We start from the raw sequence: 13,525 nt of genomic DNA on the forward strand, positions 1-13,525 counted from the left end.
CTCAGAATCATCTAGAAGGTCACTGCTATTCATATCGTCACTATACATGTGGGTAAACTGAGATGCAGGGCAATTTCCTTGCAGAAAGGTACGCAGCCACAGGACCTAGGCCCTTGACTAAAAACTTTGCTGGATCTCCAGCTCTAAAACGACAGGGGTTATCAGGGAAAGAAGGGGTGGCACCAGGTCCCTCAGGGCCTCAGGTAGGGTTACTGTGCCTGGTCACTTATGATTTCACATGGGATGGCTCTACAGTGGTTGCTAATAGTCCCAGCCTCAGCAGAGGAGATCAGGGCTGACCAACAAGGGGTTTTTAGAAGCATCCACTCATCCATTCATCCATGTGCATGCGCGTGGAGAAGGGCCTGTCTTTTGCTGTGGTAGTTAGCACAAATGGCCTTTCCCGTCTACCAAATACCTGCTTGCCGCAGGCTGGGCAGGCCCCACCTCCAGATCACTCACTGAGACATGCTGGGAGGTTTCCATGCTGGAGACACTAAGTATACACCTTTGTTCATTAATGAAGGACTGAGGTGGCCAGGCCAGGTCCAGGCTTCTGGGAAACCCTGGCCCAGCCTCATATTAAATGGAGGAAGAGCCAAGCCTGTGCCAAGCAAATGTGTAGGGTTAGTGTTAGGAGAGTCAGTGGGTTGAGGCAGCAGGGTCCTATAGAAAAGACCATGGGCCTAGGGCTGGATCTCTGCAGCATGGAGACAGCAGGGGCAGCTGGCAAGGAAAGGTGTAGGGAGATCAACACTGAAGCTGGCCTTGGTGTCCTAGCTGCTGAGGACTGTCCAGAGCCCATTTTCTTCACAGTGGTGAGCCACTGACATTCTAGGTTTGAGCCTAGGGAGGAGGAAAAGAAGGCCTGCTCTGGGGAAACTGAGACAGGCTACTATTAGGCTCTGCTGGGGGCCAGGACACCAGGTTACAAATGTTATCACTGAGTCTGGGTCACTTCAGGCGTGGCACAGGAACATGCTGTCCTAGTCTACCTCCCAGGGACCTTGAAGAAGGAACCCTGCATAGAGGCAGTAGCAAATGGCTGTGCTTATGGTGTGTACCTACTATGTGCCAGAGTTTGGGACAAGTGCTTTGAATGTATACCATCTGCACAGTTGCATAGCTTGAAAGGACCCGGCCTGGGATTTAGAAGAAGGTTTGTTTGGGATTGTCTTCTGGGTTCTTTCTGCTACTGAATGAATGTATGGTGGTAGCGTGCCCATATCACAGATGGGAGAACTGAGGCCAAGAATATCACACATCTAATAAGGTATCTATCTAGCTGTCTATCCAAGAGACCAGCTGCCTGGGGAGCTTCTGTGGTAGCTGAAGGAGAACAACTTGGAATGTGTTCATGGTTGTGTTCTAGGATTTCACTGGCTTAGATTAGATAGCTCAGTGCCTGCATCCTGTAGGCACTCAAACTGAGCAACATGGATCTCCAGGCCCAGGGGTGAGTAAGCCCCAAAGCTTCCCTTAGTGGCCCCAGGTTTGGTCATGGGGAAACCTGGTTCATAGTTGGTGACCATGTCACATGTGATACTCTTGGGATTCATATGGCAAAGCAAAGTGGCAGGGAGACATCATTGAGAGTCAAGATCAATGCTCCAGCCAGGTCTTGGGGGCAAAAGCTGGGGCTGAGCTGCTGCCTGTGTAGCTGTGGGAACCATCACCTGAGTTCACCCTCCTGGGCCTCAGTTTCTTCTGTGACACTAGGACATGCTATCTAGGGATAATGCAAGGCTGAGTGACGTCACCCACTTGAGGTCTCAGTCCTAGTAAAAGACTGCCTGGCAGGAGACAAGGACTTGGGAAACAACAGTCAATGCTTCCTTCTATGCTATTATTACCATTATTTCTGTGCCCCCCCTTCTCTGCCTTACAGTGCGAAAACAGGAAATTATAAAAGTGACAGAGCAGCTGATTGAAGCCATAAGCAATGGAGATTTTGAATCCTACACGTGAGTCAGCTAGGTTCATTCTGCATGCTGTTTCTGAATGTGTTCAGGGGTACCGATGGTTAACTTTGGGGTCTTCTATGCTGACCCTCATGTACTGGGCCCTGCATGTGCTATGACTAAATTCACATGTCTGTGCTGTGCTCAGGGTCTGTGCTTCTATCGAGCTTTCTGCTCACAACTTTCCTTTGAATCCAGTCCTCCTCTCCTGCTCCCCTCAGCTCAGTCCCTGCAGGAATGCCAACTCAACTCCTTTGCTTCCTTCCCATCCTATATGAGAAAGAGAAGAGGCTGACAGGCCCTTCTTCAGGCCTGCCTAATGGACCTGAGTCTCACTCTGCATCTCCTCCAGCCTCTGAGCTTACCTGGGCACAGGAGCACACAAGGTCCCAGAAAATTGTCATTTCAGTGAGAAGACAGGAGAAAAAGTATCTCAAAATCAGTACCTTAAGTCCTCTGAGGAGTGTGGCAGCGGGCATACAAATAGCAGAAAAGAAAGCTGGTAGCTGGAGCTATCTAGTATTTCCCCTCACTCCCCCAGCCTTGCTCTTGGTGTGTCCACAGGCTTGGCTGCAGCACCCCCTGGTGGTCATTCATGACTTTCCTGGTTGGCCTAGAAGCAGCTGGCCCCAGGGAGGAGTATTCTGGGTTTAGGCCTTAGCATGTGGGCCAGTCCTGACAAGGCCTGGGTTTCCAGAGCCCACATGTGCATCTTGGTGGACACAGGCTAGAGGGACCCTTATTTGTTGGGTGAAAGTAGGATGGGCAGAGAGGCAGAATGCTTAGGCAGCCAGTTTCCTAGTTTTTGCTTGTGCTAAGACCTGCAGTCTGCCTCCCAAAGGTTTCGTAGGCCCTGCATTCTAACATGTGAGGGTTTTAGCCACAGTAGATGGCAAAGCCGAGATATTCACTGATTCTCTTGGGAGGAGCAAGGCACGTGGAAGGTGCATGTGTAACCCTGTGATTGGCATGTCCTATACATATGCATGTGCATGCACATATACATGTGTGTGTATGGTTGTGACTGTGTGCACCAGGAGTGTGCATAAGTGTGTGCTGGGGTGGCATAAAAGCATGGAAGCTCTAGAAGAGCTAAGTGTGGCTGTATCCTGCTCATGGCTTTGAAAAAGCACAGCCAGGGAGCCAAGGAAACTGAGGTGGGGAGTCCCTGGGCTCTTCCTGAGGTTGTCTCCCAGCTCTTGGATGCTTCTTCCTTTGCCAATCATAGCCTGCTGTAGGTTCTCATCCTCACTAAGAACTCTCAGACTCATGGTGCCCTGGAATCCAGCCCTCACATCTATGAAAAAAGCCCTGGGTTTGCTATAGACATGATTCAATTGGAGCAGATGGTTCTGAGACTCTTCACCTGGGGAGACGGAACACCCAGACAGCAGCGTTTCTGCCAGGAGGCTCCACCTTCCATGTGTCAGCACTCAGACTCCACCTTCAGAGGATTCTGAATCGGGAATGGTCCTGAACACCCCAATTTGCTTGAGCACAGCCCCTAATCTTTGGCTTAATACATCGGTAGAATTTGGGGTCCTGAGTAGGGAAGCTAGTTGCATGGGGCGACCCTGCAGAGCTTTTGTCTAGTTCAGATGATGCTGAGCTAGACAGTCTCTTCATGATATCTTCAGTTCCAACCTGGATTGGGAGTGTGGCTTGTCCAGAGGCATTTCCTGTTTCTGGCTTCATTGCCAGAGACACAAACTATCTAATAAACCTGGGGGTGGAGAAACAATTTGTTTCCCTCTCCTGACTGCCTGTCACAGTCTCCCCTCCAGGTACACACCTGGCTATGTGAATAGAGGAGATTCTTTTGGAAAGGTAAAAGGCAGCCCCCCACCCCCAGAAAGACAGATGAGAACACCACTCCTTTGGAGACACCGCCTTGGGCCAAGACACCATGAGCAGGCTGCAGCTCACCCCTGCGGGCGCCTGAACCACACACAGGCCCCCACATGCCCAGGCCTAGCTTCAAGGGATTAAACCACATGCTTAGAATCTCATAACTAGTAAGCGGCAGAGCCAGGACCTGAACCTGTTCTTCTGGACTCAGCTGCCACCAGCAAGTCTGTATCACCCTGTGCGTGGCAGTGTGCAAGGCCTTTTCCCACCAGCCCCCTCCATCTGTGAGGCAGGCATGGCTGTTCCCTCTTGTCGTAGGCTCGCCCTCATGGGTGCAGCGGCAAACCACCCCAGTCCTCTTTTTCCTCTGGCTTCCTTTCCTCAGGAAGATGTGCGACCCGGGAATGACGGCCTTCGAACCCGAGGCCCTGGGCAACCTGGTGGAGGGCCTGGACTTCCATCGATTCTATTTTGAAAACCGTGAGCAATCCCTTCTCTCTGGGTGCCTGTTGTCTGCTCTCTGTACCATGTCCTGCCGATGGCACAGCAGGGTGACAGGCAGGTCCCCAAGGGCAGCTCAGGAGCCAATGAAGAGGAAGAAGATCCCATTTAAACAGGGGTTTCTACCTTCTTGGTTCCTTCTCTTTAACTCTGGCCCAACAATGGCTTCCACAGCTCCTCCTGTGACAGAGAACTAGGCAGGGCAGGCAGGTGGGTCCCCAGAGACCAGGGATATAGCTGACAATTTCTTCCGGGTTCAAACTCATGAACCTCCTGCTTTTGATTACAGGACTAGGCCACCCCGGACCTGGCGCTTACACCACAAACTGCCCAGCAGGTCTCTAGCTGGCTCCTGGGTTGTTCCACAGTTGTTACATAGGCATGCTGTGAGGAAATGAGTAGGGACAGTGAATTCACTCTGCTGTGCCCCTCTTGTGTGTCTAGATCTCTGTTTTGCATGTCTGGCCTTCCTTTGCCTTTTCTCCACAGGAGAGACCTCTGTAACTTGCAACCAAGGGCTGGCAGGGGGCCAAGGCTTGGCCTGATGTAGAGTGTTTATTGCCTGTCTGTGTCTCACTCAGGCCATGGTACAAAGGTTAGAATGCACTTAGGATTTGGAGGAAAGACCTAAGAGGTATATGCAGGACCCCAGGAATGAAGGACACATACCACTGGGCTACACAGCATGATTTCTGGTGATACTAATACCACTTCCAACATAGCTCACACAGTAAGAGAGCTACTCCTGTTTAATTCTCTTTGAATACCCTGACCTCATTAAAGGGAAAAGGGAAAATGAATGCCCACAATTCCTAATTTATCTCTTTACCAAAGTCCCAAAGATTACATTACTTTGTTTTGTGTTTTCTGCATTTAGTATTAACTGTTCATTCTGTGATACTGATCGTCCATGAGTGAATGGACTAGAAAGTTTTCTCACTCGTGTGCGTGTGTGCGTGCGTGCGTGCATGTGTGCGTGTGTGTGTGGGGGGGTCCTTGGGGCTTGAACTCAGGGCTTATGCATTGTCCCAGGTGGTAGGCTAGTGCTCTACCACTTGAGCCACAGCTCCACTTTGAGAGCTGTTGTAGTCTATTGGAGATAAGAGTCTCACAGACTTCCCTGCTGGGCTGGCTTTGAACTATGTTTCTTAGATCTCAGCCTCCTGAGTAGCTAGGATTTACCGATGTGAGCCACTAACATCTGACTTAGAAAGTTTACAATTAGCATTAAATACTTTCTTGACAGAAATTCAGGTGGCATTTGCATGGTAAATAAGGGTGGTATCTCAGTGACTGAAGATCCAGTTCAATTCTCACTTAGAAGGGAAACAGAGGCTCAGAGACAGGATATGACCTGTCCAAATAAATCCAGAGAGCCAGTGGCAGAACCTGGCTCTAACTCACTCCCTTGCAGGTATGACCAACCTCTCCTCACTGTGGCAAACTGCTGGGACTAATACTCTACTACTGGTTTGCACTTTTCTGGCTTAATTGTATGTGGTACAGAGATGACAGGGGACTCGTGATTTAAAAAGAAAGAAAGAAAAAAAAAAACAGCAAAATGCTGTGAAGAAAAAAACGCCACAAGTTCATAAGGAATCAAACTCTGATTCATTTCTCAGCTGCCTGCCTTTGTCTTCTGGGGGCACTGTTTTTCTGGTATAAATGTTCCAATTTCCTACCCCACCAGGCAGAAGCTCAACTCCATTGGTACAGATGACAATGAGAACTAAACACAGCAGAGCCTGTGTAGCCCCTGGCTTGCCCCATTCTAACACTGGCCCTTGGACTCCACTTCCACCAAGAGTTTGATTTCTTTTAGGTTCTACTGCATTTCTTTCAGAAAATGGACACAACTTAAATAAGCCAAGTCAGATGTCTTTTCTGGGCCTCAGTTTCCATATCTGCTAAACAGATGCAATGAAATAGGTGGACTTGTGGGTCTCCAGCCCTGTTTGCTATCAGGGACATTTATGGAAGTCTCCTTGCATTTTATAGGAGGGCTATTTAGTGACCTTTGACCTCCCCCAAGGTTACTCCCAAGCTTTTGGCATGAAAGGTGAACATTCTACAAGTCTGACTGCTCAGAATTCAAAACCTGTTATCCTGTTTGTCTAAGACTTAGGATTTTGATTGCTTATCCCAAGCCTGGGAATAGCATAATTATAACATCAAAATGGATGTTACTGGATGTCTTCTTCAGTCCCGGGTTGGGGGAGGTGGGGGAAACATATATATGACATTTTTCAGGTAAAAAGTGGCTCACAAATCCATCTAGATATCAGAATCAGGGGGTAGGGGAAGGGAATGGAGACTTTCATTATGGTTTCTTGAACTGGGAAGTTTAAGGGTGGAGTTGAGAATCCCACTTTAAGTAAGCCATCTACCAGATCGCACATTTAGGCTACTTCAAGGGAAGACCCCAGTTCCAGTTAGAGATAAGACCCTAGTGGCTGCTCTAACCCCCACCTGCCTGGGTCTTTGTCTTTCTGCACTTTTGTTTTCTATCTTGATGATTGGGCTTCTAGAACCAATGTAAAAATAGAGTTAATAATAAAAAGGGATGGGAGGCCAGGAGTTTGGCCTAGTGGTTAAAGTGCTTGCCTAGCATGCATGAAGACCCGGGTTCGATTCCTCGGCACCACATACATAGAAAAAAGCCGGAAGTGGTGCCGAGGCTCAAGTGGTAGAGCTCTAGCCTTGAGCAAGTCCAAGGACAGTGTTCAGGCCCTGAGCTCAAGCCCAGGACTGGTAAAAATAATAATAATAATAATAATAATAATAATAATAATAATAAAGGATGGTTCATTGGTCGATTTCAGAGACTTTGATCAGATCTGTCACCATTACAAGGTCTGTGTCTCTAGAAAGCTCCATGATCTCACTCCAAGGCTACCAACACCATCCTAAAGGCTGAAGGTTTCAGTGCCCACTGTTCTAATATTGCCCAGGTTTCTAGAATCTGGTCTGCCACCAGTTAGAGTGGACAGGCAAGGGAGGGGCCCCAGGGCCACGTCTGAACTACCCCTGTCTCATGTTCTCTGTAGGATGTGTCAAATGAAGAATATTCCTATTAAAACTCTGATTTCCAGATTCTCTTGAGAAACTGGGTGGGATGGGTCTTGTGTATTCACATACTTGCTATGTCCAGGAGGAAGCTGTGCTCAGGTCATCCTTTAGCTGGGACAAGGAATTCTACTCACCACACTGCCCATCACTCCTTATTGTCTTCCTGATCCACAGTCAGGGGATGAAGAGTGTAGCCTCTTAGAGCCAGGCCTGCATCCTCATTGACCTCCCTGCTCTGTCCCTCTTGGGATCGGGGTTTGTGACACATCGAAGTCACCTGGGACTATAACATCTTGACCCCACACTTAATCTAAGAGTCTTTGATTTTGAAGTCTGAAGGACTCAACCTCTCTGACATATCCGTTGTGTTTAAGCTGGGATGCCATGTTCCTTACCTGGATCCCAGGTGGCTGAGTCTTGTGTGAGATGATAGACAGACAGAGGGCTGGCTCTTGGGAGGGCTCCCCAGTTGCAACTTGTCTGCCTCTCCCACCCCACCTCCAGTGTGGTCCCGGAACAGCAAGCCTGTGCACACCACCATCCTGAACCCTCACATCCACCTGATGGGTGACGAGTCGGCCTGCATCGCCTACATCCGCATCACGCAGTACCTGGATGCGGGAGGCATCCCTCGTACCGCCCAGTCTGAGGAGACCCGTGTCTGGCACCGCCGGGATGGCAAATGGCAGATCGTCCACTTCCACAGATCTGGGGCACCTTCTGTCCTGCCCCAGTAAGAGCCACCCTTCTCCCCACCACCCTGACTCCCCCCCCCCCCGCCAGGGGGAGCACATGGGAGAGGTTGGGTGCTGTCCTGAATCATGGAAAGGCTGCAGTAGATGAGCTTGGGGGAGTCATGCCAGGAAGGGGACTGGGGGCAGGGGCCTGGGGCAGAGAGGGATCCCTGAATTACCCCTTCCTCCCCCTCCCACTGACTGCCATGTGTGCCATATTTTACAGCTGAAGGACCAGGCCAGGGTTTCTGCGTTGCTGTGTGGCAGAGAATGCACTTTTTGTCCGTGGAATGTGGTTGCTGGTTCCCCATCTTGGATTTTGCTGGAATTCACCTCCCCCTTGTCACCCGACCATTATCAGCTGTGCGTCTGCATTGAGAAAACCTGCTTGTCCACAAAAGCCATTGCACCTCTGCACCTCATCTCTGGAGTAAAGGGCCAGAACCCCCCCCCCACCCTACCCCCATTCTCAATCCTGTTCTTTCTCTACTAGGGTAGTGGGGGGCCAGGGACCGCTCCCCCCAGCTTCCATTTGCTGCTGTTGCCTGCTCTGATCTTGCCTGTTGATGAGAATACCCCAACTGTGTGTTCACCAGATTTGGGGAGAATAAGAAGCACATGGGCAGGGTCCCTTTCAGATCTCTCTTCTTCTGGGGTCCCTGGGAATGCACTGAAGAACCCCCCCCCAAATCCCTGAGCCCAGCCTCCCTGTGGGAGAAGATGAGAGAGGAGCTGCTGCATTGAACTGCTTCCCCCTGACCTTCTCCCCCTCTCCCACACCCGGACTGGCCCTTCACAAGAGGCGAGAGACGGACAGACAGGGGGACACGTTCCACTCCCACAGTGCTGTGTGGGAGTTCCATGAGCCCCTCTCACTGCCTGGTCCCTAGGACAACGCTCGCCTCTAGCACTGACTCCGTCCACCCATCATCCATGGAGAATTCCAGCCTCATCCTGGTTCTGAGGGAAACTGATGCTATCTCGAGGGCAAAGGGAAGCAACGTTTATGTACACTTCTCCTTGGACCGCATGCCTTTTTATAGCCAAACTTCTGTGTATTTCGTAAATGGATCTCATGTTCATGGGTATTTCTGTAATAACTAAACCTCTCAAGTGGTTGTGAGGAGTTCCGGCTGGGAACAGGGTAAGGGGTAGATTTTATTCGGTTCTTGATTTCGTTTTGTTTTGCTCTCCTGGTTCTCTCTGGGGTGGGGCTTCTTGTCTGTGATGGCTTAAGGGAGAGGTGGACTTGGCTGCAGGGAGCAGTCTCTGTCTTCTGGGCCTAAGTTACCCAGGCAGGCCACCCACTTGGGTGCCTAGTGCCAAGAATGTGAGTCTGGCCAGGGAGAGGGCACAGGTGGTCAGGAGAGAATCACCCCAGCTTTGCTTTGCTCTTCTCACACTGGGCTCCCCTTGACTGCACATCCCAGGATCTCTTCTTCCAATATCCGAGTGCTACCCCAGCGATCCCCACCCACCTCCAGGGTCCCTGAGCATGGGTATTCATGGCTATCTCTCTCCTTGGTATCTGGCAGCCAAAGCAGAGCACTGGAACCTTCTCATTACAACTCATCTTGAGCCTCAGGTTCTTCCTCTCTCTTTCTCAAGCTCTCTCTTTTTGTGTACTCTCTCTCCATCTTCCTCCTTCCCTCCTACTCTCTGCACTGTTTTCTTTGCATGACTTTATATGCAGTAAGTTGAAAAAAAAAGATGAAAAGAAGAAAAATACTCAGCAAAATCAATCTATATGTTTTGGACAAAAACAAACAAACAAACAAAGAGGTGTATTTTTGGTGTCTGACTCAGAATTACGTTGCTGCCTCTCTATGCTTTTGGCCTCTGTGTGGCCATGTTCTGCCAGCATGAGATTCTGTCCCCTCTGGCGGATTCTAGGGGAGGAAGAACCACATCCCCAGGGGTTTGGAGGAGACTTAGTTCCCCTAACTGTCCTGGGTGTTGTTGAAGCAGTGGGTTATAAAATGTCTGCTGGGCAATTTGTTCAAGTCCCGCTGCTCAGGGACAGGAGACACAGGCTTCTAGACTATGGGCCAGGAAAGAGGTCGCCCAGGCCTCTGGTTTTTAAGCTGGCCTCTTCCTGGCTTCTGGCCTCGGCAGAGACTGCTGCTGTAGGCCAAAGGGTAGGCTCTTGCCCTGCCCCAGTAAGGCTTGTTTCAGCCACGGAACTGCCTGTCCCCTGTGAACTGCCAGTTCCCACGGCCATCCCCAGCCACGGGTGAAGGAGGGGTGGCCTTCACCAGGGGAGCCACAGTCACCAAGCAAGGTCTGGTTTCTCTGCCAGTTGAGAGGGTTAAGTGTTCCTGTTCCGACTGGTGGAGAATCAAAGGGATGATGATGTGAAGCCCAATCTACTCACGGGACTCACAGCGTTTGTTGGCTGGCCTGCTATCGGCTTCAGGCCTGGCCAGGCCCTGTCCTCTTCCCTGCCTGCCCCTCGTCCCCCTCTGTGGTGCCTGTCCCTTGCTCATCAGCAGTGGACCATGGGGGAAAGAGAAGTGGCTGCAGGGTTAGGAAACTAGACTAGACTTGCTGTGTGACCTTGGGGGAGTCCTTTCCCTCTATGGACCTTGGTTTCCCTACAGGGGAAACTGAGGCAGAAGACCCCCCCATGCTCTGCCTCTTATTGGCTGTCTCACCTTCTGTCCACTGTGTGCCTCTCCGAGTGCCAGAGACGGTGAAGCAGGTCCTTCCTCCCCAGGCTGAGATGGTCCCTGGGGACCAAAGTGACCCTGAGACAGCCAACAGGCAGAGGAACTGGCAGAAAAACACTGCCCAGAGCCCACCCTCACCAGACCAGCTACGTGCTCCTCCAAACACCCTCTGAGATGCAAAAATCAACCAAGTCAAAACCCAGGCTCTAGCATGCAACTATGTTTACAGGAAAGCACTCTCCTGGGGTTTGTGCCATCATGGCTCAAATCCTGCCCCAGGTCTCCTGTCTTCCTTTAATGGGAGACCCTTGGGGATGTGTTAGCTAGGCTTCCCATGCTGGTTTCTTTGTTACTATTCATTTGGGATTTTGTTTCAGTTCTTTTCTGTTTTTTTTATTATTATTATTAATTTTCCTTCAAATGTGGCTGTGAACTTGAATGACCACTGCGCAAACTTTCTGCTATTGGGGGGTGGGAGGGTTGGGCAGAGAAGAAGGGGCATCTGTTTTATTCTTGGTGTTTTCAGTGCAATAAATAGCTACAAACTTCTGTGCATTTTATGTTTCTCCATCTTGCCAAATAGGGTCCCTGGGAGGCACTTGATCCAGAGCTCTCCTATGGGAACAGATAAAGATTCATTGTGACTGGATCATAGGCTCCCAGCTGAGTCAATCACTGTGGCTGAGCCAATCAAACGCTCCACCCTCAGAACCACGGATGAGGCTGGCTTCCTCTCTGGCTCTTGAAAATGGATATGGGCTAAGAAAATGGACATGAGCTAAGAAATGTCCCTAGAGGGCTCTGGACAAGGATCATTTTCTCCAGGCCTCAGTTGCCCTTGGAAAAGAAAAAATTTGCCCCCCCCCTCCCGTGCCTCCCCATTGGTTCTCTTCTCCCAGCCAATCTCATAGCTAAGGAGAGTGGTTTGGCAAATGGGATGATCTACAAATATGTTTATGGACCTTATCTAAGGGATCTTAGGACTGGACTTACTCGCTGCAGGCTGATTCTGAGCCCAAGCCATTCATCTCTGGCCAAGCAGAACTAGGCTGGTAACACAACGGGTTTGCCCCAGTACCGCTTGGCACACAAAGAGAGTGGCCACTGCAGGCTGTTGATGTGGGATTTGATCTAAACTATGTGCCCCTCACCAAGAGGGCCTGGATTCCGAAGGTTTAAGGGGTATCCAGGCTGATTCAGCCTCCTTCAGGGTCTGTTCTCGCTAGTGCCTAAGGTGGCCAGGGGAGTGTCTAATGGAGTGAAGTTACTAACTTCTAACTTCACTATGCCTGTCCACCCTGGCACTGCAGAAGGCTTTGGAGGCCATTTCAGGAGTGTACCAGCAGGTGGCAGCACAGGAGTGGTTACACAGGTTCTCAGTTGGGGGACAGCTGCTTGATTTCCAGAGATGCTTTTAACTTTCAAAACAGGATCAACTCCTCCTGAAACACGGTTTGTATTTCACAGGAGCACGATGCTCTCTACTTCACAAAGGGTTTTCACAACACTTCTTGCCCTTGTTTTGATGATGAAGGTAAGGAAACTCAGGACGACTGCTTTCAGAACCAGGATGTACCCAGCTTTCTAACTCAGGTTGAGGCCCCTGAAGGGGCCTGTCCTGCTCTGGATGGCAGGGGTTTCTTAGGAACTCCCCTTAGACTATCGTCCCCTTCTCAGCTTCACCACTCATTGTGTATACCTGCTCTCTCACAAAGGGGCTCAGGTCCCTTCTTGGGCTTCCACAGAACTATTTGCCTACTTTGTGGCTAGAAGTCAGCTAAGCAAGCAAGCAAGCATCTACAGAACAGTATGCTTCTACGAGGCAGGAGAGCCTCCTGTCTGTGCTCAGGATGCACATAGTGTGTGTGTGTGTGTGTACCAGGGCTTGGATATTACATCTTAGTGTTTTCACTCAAGGCTGGGGCTCTACCACTTAAGCCAGTATTCCACTTCTGGCTATTTGTTGATTAGTTGGAGATAAAGAGTCTCATGGATGTTCCTGTTTGAGCTGGCTTTGAACTGGGATCCTCAGATCTGAGCCTCCTGAGCAGCTAGGATTGCCTGAGCATTCCATGGCCCCTGCCACCCCAGTGGCTGCCTCTTCCTGGGTACTGGCCAAGTATAGGCATGTTTCACCATATTGCATACTTGCAGTCCTGGGCACAGCCTCCTGCTCTAGGCCCAATCATTCTTCTCATTCCACAAGTGGAGACTGAGCTGCTGAAGCTGCCCAAAGTGGCCCTAGTATGAAGGAGGAAAGAGGGATGCTTCCTTGGCCATGCAGGAGCCAGGATGGGCCCAGAGGAAGACTCAAGGGTGAGGCAGACAGTCTCCAGTCCCCCAGGTTCACAGAACAGGATGGGACAGGACTGGAGGTGGGCTGACATGTGGGGGCCTTGGAGGAGAACAGGCTTAGGAGGAAGTTGCAGGGGTGAGGTGGGGAAACAGAAGTGTCAGAGGACTGAGGGAGCCCTGAGGCTCCCATGCTGGTGCTTGTGACTTTTCCTGGAGATAGGTGGGGCCTGGGAAAGGCTTTCCTTGGCCTGGGTTGTAAATCCATCAGGAAACAGTGCAGTGGGTGTTGGGAATGTTAGCCCAGGGTGAGGTGGAGCAGGTTTGGCCCTCTGAGAATGGCTCCTTTGCTTGTGCCACCTCCCCCTGCTATCCCCTCAGCCACTCACCGCTGGCTCACAACTGTAATTCTAGCTAGTCAGGAGGCTAAGATCCAATGACTGAGGTTCAA

General features: G+C 50.5%; 1 protein-coding gene across 2 annotated transcripts in view; it reads left to right on the top strand.

The window, feature by feature from the left end:
* Camk2a (calcium/calmodulin dependent protein kinase II alpha) overlaps window positions 1–10,125 on the top strand; it is a 63,994-nt gene extending 53,869 nt beyond the window's left edge. Inside the window, exons 15-18 of one of the 2 annotated variants that reach the window (XM_090331230.1) lie at window positions 1,889–1,964; window positions 4,195–4,289; window positions 7,884–8,112; window positions 8,340–10,125. In XM_090331230.1, coding sequence (XP_090187356.1) covers window positions 1,889–1,964; window positions 4,195–4,289; window positions 7,884–8,112; window positions 8,340–8,343 — 404 coding nt within the window. In that variant the 3' untranslated portion in view covers window positions 8,344–10,125. Of the gene's footprint in view, window positions 1–1,888; window positions 1,965–4,194; window positions 4,290–7,883; window positions 8,117–8,339 lie in introns of those variants that run through there. The other variant, XM_090331231.1, reaches the window with a different exon arrangement.
* The last annotated feature ends 3,400 nt before the right edge of the window (window positions 10,126–13,525 follow it).

This window comes from Megascapheus bottae, chromosome 4 (assembly GCF_031878675.1).
Source record: "Megascapheus bottae isolate mThoBot1 chromosome 4, mThoBot2.hap1, whole genome shotgun sequence".
NCBI classification, from domain to species: domain Eukaryota; kingdom Metazoa; phylum Chordata; class Mammalia; order Rodentia; family Geomyidae; genus Megascapheus; species Megascapheus bottae.